This window comes from Chiloscyllium plagiosum, unplaced genomic scaffold (assembly GCF_004010195.1).
Source record: "Chiloscyllium plagiosum isolate BGI_BamShark_2017 unplaced genomic scaffold, ASM401019v2 scaf_13684, whole genome shotgun sequence".
Lineage (NCBI taxonomy): Eukaryota > Metazoa > Chordata > Chondrichthyes > Orectolobiformes > Hemiscylliidae > Chiloscyllium > Chiloscyllium plagiosum.
This window is the reverse complement of record NW_025212960.1, coordinates 4,969-16,662: the sequence shown is the minus strand read 5'-3', so window position 1 is coordinate 16,662 and position 11,694 is coordinate 4,969. Positions and strand designations below refer to the sequence as shown.

Genomic DNA, 11,694 nt, shown 5'->3' with positions numbered 1-11,694 from the left:
GTCTCTGTATCTTTCCTATAGTAGGGTGACCAGAACTGGACACAATATTCCAAGTGTAATTTCTTGATTTATTTTTGCCACTACTGATCCCCCATGACATTTTTTTTGGATTTGAATTGGACGTTTTCTGCTGCACTATGCTGGTTTATAATCCATTATCTTCTTTAGTGGTGGTCCATATTTTCATTATTGTGGGATTTCCTTGCCACAACAATGACATAGAATATTGGTGGCGAAGTGGCCTGTTAGACTTGACACTGGAACATGTCTTGCCCTGAGAGACGTCCTTATTGAAACGCATAAGATTCTGAGGGGACATGATAGGGTAAATGTGAAAAGGCTTTTTCCCCATGCTAAAGACTCTTCAAGTCAGAATAAGGGTTTGCACATCTAAGGCAGAGATGCGGAAGAATTTCTTCTCTGAGAGCGGAGTGAATCTGAAGAATTGTTTACCACAGAGGGCTGTGGAGGATGGCTAGTTAAGTATATACAAGGCTGAGCTAAATTTATAATCACTAAGAGAATCAAGGGCTGTGGAGAGATGGAAGTGGAGTTGAGGATTATTACATCAACCATGATCTCATTGAATGGTAAAGCTGTCTCCACGGGCTGAAGGGCCTCCATCTGCTCCTGCGACCCATGATTTTGTTGATTACGAATGAAGTAAAATTAAAGGTGTCTATCGGGCAAGCTGTGATCCCACCCCACTCTGATCGTAAAGGAAACATTCTAAATGCAGATGCGATCGAAATGTAGCGGTTCATTAATTTGAGCAGCCTCAGAAACTTCTGGGTGGGGCGTCTCCGATCTGGTTATGAGCTGTTCGCGTTGGCTGCTGCTGAGCTAGCCGTATCCTCAGTTTAACTTTTTGGCGGCAGTCACCGTTACAATGCCCGGAAAATCTTCAAAGTTACTTCGGTTCCTGCAAAACAGCGATACAGGGACTTCAGCCGTATTTTGGACAGGAGGGATCGTCATGCTTTATCAACTGGAGGAGATCTTAGGAAGGCACATTCCATGCCCGTGTATGTCTGCAGCCTCAAATGTTCAGTATGTTTGGATGTTCTTCTCGATACCTGCAACAATATTGTTTGCCCTTGGTGTGCTGCTCCAATGTGAACAAAATAAATGCCAACAGTCGGGAAGCAATTGGAGGAAAGAGTGGAACTGGCGAACTTTCTGTTGTTTCAATTCCTTCCAAGCATGGAAGCATGAGTGTTGTTCGACGAAGTTGGCCAAGGTCATTCTTGTCATTTTCTGCAAAGCACTCAGCCTATCACTAATATGGATCGGTATTTTGTTTCTCGATGGCGATTATTATGCCTGTTCTATGATAATGGATAATGTGAAAGTGAACAGTACAATATGCTCCAAACTCAGCTGCGAACAGAATCCCAGTTTCTTTTTACACGAGTACGGTCGTCTTTGTGATTATTCGCGGGTGAGTACTTCCTATAATTTTCCTTCTCGCAAATGACTGCCTTGAAGTAATATGGAACAGTAGCTTTCATTTCCATGGTATGATTAACATAACAAAACACCTAATTAGTTTCACAACTGGCGATCGGATCCAACTGGAGCATTAAGGTCTCTTTGGGGGAAATAATGTAGTAGATTGTCAGGGAATGCTATGCAGATGCAGAATCCCAGAGCATCCCGGATGGAGGGACAGTTCACTAAGACCTCCTGGACGTTTGGGAGAATAAGGAAAGACTACCGGACACTAGGGTTGGAACCGCTGAGGGACTTAGATTCCATTAAGGGCTTTATCCATTATGATTTTTGCACATGTCAGGAGGGATGGAGTGGAGGCTAAATATAGACCGACCAGGTCATTCACTCCCAAGCAGTTCATGTTGGTCTTTATGAAAGTAACCATACTTCCAAATATCCTGCACCAAACATATCATTTATCTCATTTTCTTTTTCTATTACTCACTCTCCCATACTTACTTTATTGTCCTCTCTCTAGACACTCTCTCATGTAAATACACATACATTCTGTTATTACACATACTGTCCTACAAAGTATGTCTTCCAGCAACATTCTGTTGTATACAGATGTACACACATTTGATAGTACACACGCCACTGTTATACACACTCACATTCATTCATACAAGACATTCTATTCATGCAGATGGACTGTCAGACTAAATCAGATAAATCAAATTATCTCTGAATTATACTTTGGCTGAAATGAGCTTCTGCTGAAAGTTGTTCCACACAACTAAGACCATTAAATCTCTAGAATGGTGTAGTTTTGTTTAAGTGTTGTTTAAAATATTTTATTGATTCTTCAATGATGTCTCAATAGGTGATCGGTATCAGTTTACATTGCACCTTGGTGCTTGTGGTTGCATTGATTTTATTCTACTACGTTTGCAAAGCTGATGACACAAAACCTCAAACCGAATATAAGCACAAATATCAATTCAAATATATTAACGAGAATAACGAACTGATTATGGAGCCATTGGAAAGTGGAATGTCTGAGGCTATACAAACAGGCAGTGAGAACATGAAGAAATTAATCTCGACCATTATTGATGTTGTATTTGAGATTCACCAAAATAACTATGCAATGTACATGTCTCGCCAGGTAAGTGTATTTCAAAAGGGAAACGATCATGCCCACCTATAAATAATTGTGAATGTGACAAAGTCAGCTATAATTAACCAGCAAAAACATTTAAAATAAATTTTGCAGTCTTTCTTTTTAACCTGGGAGTGATTAGCTAGCAATGACTTGCTGCTAACATTTGATTGTTACAAATATTAATTTGAACGAATTGCTGAATTAATTTGTCACACAAATAGATATAAACAATTATAATATGGTTGGGTTCTGGAGATGTTGCTCAAGAATAACCATTGAAGGAACTGAATAACCAGTGAGGGGTACACGGTTTTGAGAAAGTTCCGACAAAGGAGAAAGGGAGGTGAGGTAGCTTTGCTGATTAAAGAATAGTGAGAAAGATGAGAAACTCCAAGTGAAGTGGAATCTGTATAGGTAGAGTTTAGGAATACCAGGGACAGAAAACCAGAACAAAAAGTGGCCATATTTCCAAAAGCCTTAAATCTCTCAGTCATCATAGAATACTACAGTGCATGGGAGGCCATTAAACCCATCGAGTCTGCACTGCAAAACTAACCCCAATTTCGTGTATTACATCCATAGCCTTGAATGTTATGATACTTCAGTGGTGCTGAGGTTTCACAACTCAACTACCCTCCAAGGAAGTATAAAACGGACTCCCACCACACCTTGGGTGAAAAAAGTCATCAAATCCCCTCTTAATTTCCTTGGCTTTCAATTTAAAATTATGCCTCTTGTTGTGACCCTTAGACTAAGGGTAAATCTGCTATTTATTCAAGATGTCCACGCCTCTCTTATACTTTTCTATTCAGTCTCCCCTCAACCTTCTCTGCTTCAAAGAAAAGAAACTGAGTTTATTCAATTTCACTTCATATCTAAAATCCTCCATCCCACTCAACATCCTGGTGCACCTCCTTTGCAATCACTCCAGTGCAATCACGGCATTCCTGTAGTATGGTAACCAGAACTGCAGTAAATATCTACCTTACATTTATCAGTGACCTTTCCATCTGACCAATCCATCTATATTCTCTCACAACCTAATATTGTCCTCATCACTGTCAACAACCCAGCCCCAATCATTGTGTCATCCACAAATTTGCTTACCATCCCTCCAACATTCTCATCTACATCATTTATCAATATCTCAAATCCTGTGTTGCATCACTGCACTGAGGTCTAGTTGCACAAATAGTATTTTATCATCATCCTCTGTCTCCTGTCACCAAGCCAGTTCTGGATCCAATATGCCAAGTTACCTTGGTTTCCATGAGCTTTTACCTTCTTTATATGTTTCCTATGTGAATATTGTAAACATGTTGTTGAAGTCCATCAACTACATATAAACTATAAATTACATCAAATGCACTAGCTTCATCCAAACACTTGGTCACCTCCTCAAAATTCGCCACCAGATTTGTTAGACATGGGATTCTCCCTGACCAAAGCCATGCTAACATTCCCTGATCAAATCTTACCTCGAAATATAGAGATTAGTTTCCTGCTTCACTATTTGGATAGCTAAATAGACAAAGTCTTTTCCCTGAGGTTCGGGAGTCCAGAACTAGAAGGCATAGGTTTAGGGTGAGAGAGGAAAGATATAAAAGAGACCTAAGGGGCAACTTTTTTATGCAAAAAGTGGTACGTGTATGGAATGAGCTGCCAGAGGATGTCGTGGAGGCTGGTATAATTGTAACATTTAAGAGGCATTTGGATGGGTATATGAATAGGAAGGGTTTTGAGGGATATGGGCTGGGTGCTGGCAGGTGGGAATAAATTGGGTTGGGATATCTGGTCAGCATAGACGGGTTGGACCGAAAGGTCTGTTTCCATGCTATACATCTCTATGACTCTAAGTCTGCCTATCACTGATATTAGACTCACTATTCTATGGTTTCTTCATTTATTTCTACCACCTTTCTTGTAAAAGTGGAACCACATTAGCTGTCCTCCAGTGCTCAGGCACCTTCCCTCTGGCTAGAGATGATTTAAATATTTTGGTCAGGATAGCTGTAATTTTCTTCTCATGTCCCACTGTGGTCCGGGGTACAACTGGCCCAGACCTGGGAGTATGTGCACATTTAAACTTCCTGAAGCCTCCAATATCCCCTCGCTTCTTCTACAAATCCACTCAAGAACTTTGCAAACCAAACCCCTCTTTTCCTGTAGACTAACGTTCTCTTTTCCAAAACAAATATGAAAAGTACTGTGTTGTGGTTGTTACCACTAACATGCTCTCCCGCTATCACCTCGGACACCCGCCCAGCTTCATTCCCTGGAACTAGGTCCAGCAGGCCAGCAGTTCACTGCCCCTTGTTCAATTTTCTATTTGCTGAGAGTAGAAGGAAGCATTCACCTGAATATAACATCAAGAGGCTTTCAAAAAGATTGAGCTCATTGGCATTGGTGGTACCTTCCATTGGTTAGAGTCATATCTGGCAAATAGAAAGATTTTGTGTGTTGGAGATCAGTCATCTATGCTCCAAAGCATCACTGCAGGGTTTCCTCAGCATAGTGCCTTGCTTTATGCTTATACAGATATACTTTTCATGATCCAATATTTTCCAAGACTATCCTCAATGATGGCCTGACACCAGATCCAAAGGGGCATCTTCCTTCTCTAAACGTGTACCGTGGCTACCTGAATAATATTCTCTGAAAGCAGCCCTACTCATCTTTGACTAATTCTCTATTCTACAGTTTCCACATTCCAAGGACTCCAAACTAAAATTTCATTGGACACAGCTGATCATTCAAATGCCCAGCTGCCTGTGAGAACCACATATAAGCAAACTACAGACTGGCCCCTTAAAAGGTTGGCTCTCGTTACAGAACATAGATTTCCTGATGTTCAGGTACTTTCACTCCAATGGAGATGATCTCCACCATGATGAATAGATGGGCCTTTTTCACTCTTTCTTTCTCAATCTCACTTTCTGTCACTTTCTCTCTCACACTCTATGTCGACAACAATATGAACATTTTGTCAGAGAGGAACCAACCAACAGTCACAGAACTTTGATAAGGGGTCAAGAAGACACCACAATTTTCAAAAAGGAGGAAATTTGGAGCCATTCTGGAGTATCAGTGGGGTACTAGACACTATGTTTACCTTACCTGGTATTGGAGGTCTGAAGAAATGAAAGGTCTAATTAAAGATATCTGTCCCATGCCATCATACAAAGTAAGAAAGAAAAGAGGGTTTGCAGAATCTGGCACATTCTACGTGACCAATTGTTCTTGTTCAGAACAGCAGATTAGCCAAGATGACTGTCAGTCGGAATGGTCTTTGCATGAAATTGGCTTCTTTCAATGCTAACCCTCCAGATTGGCAGGCTATTTCACCAATGGGCTCAGGCCCCATGAGAGTGATGGATGAAAGACATTATGTAAATACTATATTTGAAGGGAAGTCACACATTTCCCATATAAGAACCAAAAAGTGTTGTCACAATGGGTATACTATTTCAGGTCAGACTTAGATGCTAGTAAAAGATATGTTCTTGCAAAGAGTTTGCTGACTAAAAATATTATAATACTGGCTATTGATGAGATTTGTGCACCTATATAATCGTGTAGAGTGATTTTAAATTGAGTTTTGGTACATAGTCTGTTTATCATTGGTGTTGTTTATAAACTACTCATTCATCATCTGTATTCCATACTTGGAAATGATTTAGCAGCAAACACAGTCAAGTCCGAGCAGTGAAAGAGAGAAGATAATACCAAGACTGCCATTGCTTACCACTATCTCAATCAAGACTGCTTCAGACAAAAATGAATCCATCATTGAAGTGCACTACACAGTGAAAGAGAATATGACTGAAGGGCCTCAACAAGAAGATGAAGGATCTCAAAATGAACCTTAGAAATAAAATGTGATGGTAAATATTCCAGGACGTGCTAATAATTGTCTTTCGACTAACTGATCTCTAACTTGCTATTTGCTGTTCTGAGTTTTTGAATAGTAGTTATTTTTTTAAATTTCCAAGACATATAAGTAGAAGTGTGATAAAAAGGGTTGAGGTTAATTATGAGCCAAAGTACGCAATAGCAGGGGGAATACTGAGGAGGTACCTGTCTTTACTGATGAAGATGTCAATTAAATCTTAGTGAAAGAGTGGAGATACTGGATGAGTTGAAAATGGATAAACCACAAGATTGGATTATATTCATCCAAGGGGCTGACTTGCTGTCTCAATGCTTAGCACTGCTGCCTCGCAGTGGCAGGACCTGTCTTTGATTTCACCTTCGGGCAACTGTCTGTGTGAAGGTTTCATGTTCTTCCGTCTCTGCATGGCATTTCCTCCGGATGCTCTGGTTAACTTCCACATTCCAAATTTCTGCTAGCTAGGTGTTTTTTACCAAGTTAAATTGTCCAGGATGTCTATACACACGCAGGCTAGGTGGATCATCCATGGTGTATGTTAGGTTACAGGTTTAGGGCAGTGGGGTACGTTTGGATGGGATGCCGTTTGCAGGGGTCAGTGTGGACTTGATGGTTTAAATGTCCTGCTTCCGCACTGTAAGGCTTCTACCAACAAGAATTTTAAAGAACAGGTCAATAAAATGAAATATGCAAAGAACTGAAGAAGGTGACTATTTATGCAGATGTCTGAGATACTCTTTCAGGTTTGAAACAATGATGAAGCTGCAATGATGAAAACAAATGAAGTTCAGAATGTGAAAACTTAGCAATTTTCAAAAACAGAACGGGACAATTTACATTAGTGTTCCAACGGCATCTCTTCTCTTGAAGGAGTTTTGAATTATAAATGTTGGAAATAGAAAATTGTCTGAATGCCTCACAAAAGTCTAATTTTACAAATTAAAGCAGACAGTAATTCTGGGTGAGAATTTTTTTAGATTAGATTATTTACAGTGTGGACACAGGCCCTTCGGCCCAACAAGTCCACACCGACCCTCCGAAGAGTAACCCATCCAGACACATTCTCCTCCTGACTAATGCACCTAACACTGTGAGCAATTTAGCACGGCCAATTCGCCTGACCTGCATATCTTTGGACTGTGGGGGGGGGGAAACCAGAACGTCCAGAGGAAATCCGCACAGACATAGGAAGAATGTGCAACCGCCACATAGACAGTCAGCCGAGATGGGAATTGAACGTGGGTCCTCAGTGCTAACCACTGAGCCACCGTCACAATTTGACAGTTTGTGATGATCATGATGGGCTTGAAAACTTAATTGGACAATGGGGCAATTATTATGTGGATTGCATGCTGTAAGATAATTTTTAGGATCACAACATGCTGATCGATGATGGGGGACATTGGTTGTAATTGGGTTGGAGTGGTGGGAGGTGACATGGTGAGTAGATGGGTATCTGAGGTAATTTCAAGGTGTAACTTTTTATTTTGATGTTGTCATTTTTAAGTTGAAGATGAAACGTAAAGTGTGAGAAGAATGGAAAACCCAATTAAAAACCTAATAAATAGTTGCCTGATAAAAAAAAAACTCTGGCGTATTTTTGTAATTCTTCTCCCATGGTAAAGAGACGTGGAAATATTGACTTGATACTTCAATCACAATCTCCAAATCCATTAATAATCTTCTTTTTGGGCATTAATCTTTCCACCCTCTGATTAGCCCATTTATTATTTCCATGCTACTATATTTATGTTTCAATTAGCTTTCAATCTCTACTCATGACTTTTCATTGTCTTCATTGGTTTCTTTCTCACTCTGAACATGAAATATGCAGACGTCTCTGACTCATAATATCAACGTGATATCTTTCATATGCAACCTTTCTTTGTTTCACCCAGGTATTTATCTACCTGTTTCACCTTTCAGTGGGTGCATGCTGTGCGTGCCCTAGCTTTCTCTGACTATATACCTCCGATCTACCCAAACCATCTAATTAAAGGTAGCTGTTATTTATTACTTTGCTCAGTTGGCCAGAAGGCTGGTTTTTGATGTAGGGTCACACTACCACTGCATGCTAACTTCACATATCCACTTGAGGTGACCATGATAGTTCTGCAAATTCAACCATTCTCCTTGCAGAGGCAAGGTCAGCCGCATGTTAAACCACCAGTCATTGTCTCTCCCTAATGAGAGAGCAGCCTTATGGTCTGCTGAGGCTGTGGTGACTTTATCTATTTACCAATTATTTTTACTTGCCAACAAGGAGTGGCACCAGATGCTGAGGCTGGCAAGAATGCAGGCAACCAGGTGCCAGTGCAATCACAAACAATTACACCATGTGTCTACTGGAAGTGCAGATGCAGATGCTGGAGAGATAATGCTAAAGCAATCTTCAGTAGACATTAATTACACTCTGATATTCTTCAAATTTCTTTCTGCTAAAGTTTTTATGTATTTAATAAATACGTAGGGAAATATACCTCAGGTAAAAGAAGAAGGTAGATAGATTCCTGTCAAGGATGGAAATGGAAATGACAGGCAGTGCAGGGATCCCCTGTGGCCGTTCCCTTCAATAACAAATATTCCGTTTTGGATACTGTTCAGTGATGACTTACCGGGGCAAACAATGGGGCACAGGGCTCTGGCACAGAATCTGTCCCTGTTTCTCAGAAGGGAAGGGGGGAAGAAGAGCAGAAAATAAGTGATTGGGACTCCATAGTTAGTGGGATAGATAGGAGGTTCTGTGGAAACGGGAGAGACGCACGCTTGGTGTTGCCTTCTCGTGCCAGGGTTTGTAATGTCCGTGATTGTGTTTTCAGTCTCCTTTCAGGGGAGGGGGAACAGCCCCAACTTGTGGTCCAAATAGGCACTAACGACAAAGATAGGAAGATCGATGGGGATTTAAAACAGAAATTCAGGTAGCTAGGGTGGAAGCTTAGAGCTAGAACAAACAGAATTGTTACCTCTGGTTTGTTGCCTGTGCCACATGCTATTGAAGCGAGGAACAGGGAGAAAGAGGAGTTGAACACGTGGCTGCAGGTATGGTGCAGGAGGGAGGGCTTTGGTTTCCTGGAAAATTGGGGCTCTTTCTGGTGTAGGTGGGATGGTGTTTACAAACAGGATGGTGTTTACCTGAACCAGAGGATGCCAACATCCTGGGGGGAAGATATTTGCTAATGCGCTTCAGGTGCGTTTAAACTATTTCAGCAGGATGATGGGAACAGATATTGTAATTCAAGTTTGCAGGAGGGTGAGAGTAGTGAAGTCAGAACTAAGATTTCAAGATCGCAAGAAGGCACCAGCAGGCAAGAGGTTGGTTTGAGGTGTGTCTACTTCAAAGCCATGAGCATTTGGGATAAGGTGGATGAACTTGCAGCAGTTGGTACCTGGGATTTCGATGTTGTGGCAATTTCAGAGTAATGGGAAGAGCATGGATAGGAATGGTTATTGCAAGTTCTGGGATTTAGGTGTTTCAGTAAGAACAGATAAAATGGTAAAAGAGGGGGTGGTATGGCACAGCTAGTCAAGGATAGTATGAAAGCTGCAGAAAGGACAATTGAGGTCTACTCTACTGAGCTAATATGGGCTCAGATTAGAAACAGGAAAGAAGACGTTACCCTATTGGAAATTTTCTATCGGCCTCCAAACAGTCCCAGAGATGTAGAAGATAGGACGGTAAAGATGATCCTCAGTAGGAAGGAGAGTGTTAGGGTAGTTGTTATGGGGGACTTTAATTTTCCAAATATTGACTGGGAATGCTATAGTTCAAGTACTTTAGATGGGTCAATTCTTTTTCAATGTGTGCAGGAGGGTTTCCTGACACAGAATGTAGACAGACAACAAGGGCGAGGACACATTAGAGTTGGTAATGGATAATGAACCCGGCCAAGTACTACATTTGGAGGTAGGTGTGCACTTTGGTGATAGTGACCACAATTCGATTGTGTTTACTTTAGCCATGGAAATAGCTGGGTATATACCACAGGGCAAGAGTTATAGCTACAGGAAAGGCAATTACGATGCAATTAGGCAAAATTTAGAATGAATAGGATGGGAAAGGAAATGCAGGGGGTGGGCACAATTGAAATGTGAAGCTTATTTAAGGACAAGCTACTCTAGGTCAATGATAAGTATGTACCGGTCAGGCAGAGAAGAAATTGGTGAGTGCAGGAGCAGTGGTTTATGAAGAAAGTTGAATCCTTTGTCCATAGGGCAGCATGGTGGCTCAGTGGTTAGCACTGCTGCCTCATAGCACCAGGGTCCCAGGTTCGAATGTGTGGAGTTTGCACATTCGCCCCGTGTCAGAGGGGAATGGGTCTGGGTGGGTTACTCTTCGGAGGTTTTGTGTGGAATCGTTGGGCCGAAGGGCCTGTTTCCACACTATAGCTAATCTGTAAAGAGGAAGAACAAGGCCCATGTCAGGATGAGGCGTGGTGGCTCAGTTAGGGTGTTTGAGAGTTACACGTTCGCCCGGAAAGTCCTAAAAAGAGAGTTCAGAAGAGCCACGAAGGGTCATGAGAAGTCATTGGCGGATCGGATCAAGGAAAACCTTTCTGTTTTGCTGCAGTAGCAGCTGGAAAGGCTGGACCTTGGACCCGGGGCCTGCCAGGAGCGGTGAGTCACTGATTTGAACCTTTAAAAACTTACCTCGAGCGCGGGTGTTGGATGATCAACATAATCGCACTGATTGTAGTTTAGGATCAAAGCGCAGAACTGTCCAATCCCGTTCATACATTCCACGCGTCCATGTTTCCAAGTTATTGCGGAGCATGGGCAAGACAGCGGCAAAATTTAAGAGGGCACAGACAGGCTGCTGCATTTAACCAAAACATACGAAAATAACATTCTGTAGAAAAACAAGAGCGAGCAATATAAAATATAACCTGTAACTCTAAAAACGTAGCAGCAGTAGCAAAGGCTTTCTCGTATTTATGCTCGATTCTCTGATTTAGACAGGTCAGATTTAAAATGTAAAAAGACTTAACAGGCGGTCTAAAACAGGGACGCTATTAGGACATTTTTATAAAACACTGTTTCAACCTCAACTGCAGTGTTTTTGCATCATTTTTAGTCACCAGCTTTTAGAAGGATGTAAAGATTGAGAGAGCATGTCGGCGAGGTGTCCCATAACAATTGCATGGAATGATCAAGAACCAGACAAGACGGATTTGATTTGATTTGAGTTATTGTTGCATTACCTAAGTAA

General features: G+C 41.4%; 1 protein-coding gene across 2 annotated transcripts; it reads left to right on the top strand.

Moving 5' to 3' along the window:
• Positions 1 to 335: 335 nt before the first annotated feature.
• LOC122547511 (calcium homeostasis modulator protein 6-like) lies at positions 336 to 7,548 on the top strand. Of its 2 annotated transcripts, none has more exons than XM_043686126.1 (3): positions 336 to 1,441; positions 2,318 to 2,602; positions 6,283 to 7,548. In XM_043686126.1, exons 1-3 carry the CDS (start codon positions 890 to 892, stop codon positions 6,466 to 6,468), a joined length of 1,023 nt encoding a protein of 340 aa, XP_043542061.1. In that variant the 5' UTR covers positions 336 to 889; the 3' UTR covers positions 6,469 to 7,548. The 2 variants fall into 2 exon arrangements, with proteins under 2 accessions (XP_043542061.1, XP_043542060.1); XM_043686125.1 differs by having other exon boundaries at positions 352 to 1,441; positions 6,280 to 7,548.
• Positions 7,549 to 11,694: the final 4,146 nt, after the last annotated feature.

Coding starts and splice junctions, on each gene's coding strand:
- LOC122547511 (XM_043686125.1), top strand. CDS start 890: ATGCCCGGAAAATCTTCAAAGTTACTTCGGTTCCTGCAAAACAGCGAT. Junction 1,442..2,317: donor GTCTTTGTGATTATTCGCGG/GTGAGTACTTCC, acceptor ATGTCTCAATAG/GTGATCGGTATCAGTTTACA. Junction 2,603..6,279: donor CAATGTACATGTCTCGCCAG/GTAAGTGTATTT, acceptor GAAATGATTTAG/CAGCAAACACAGTCAAGTCC.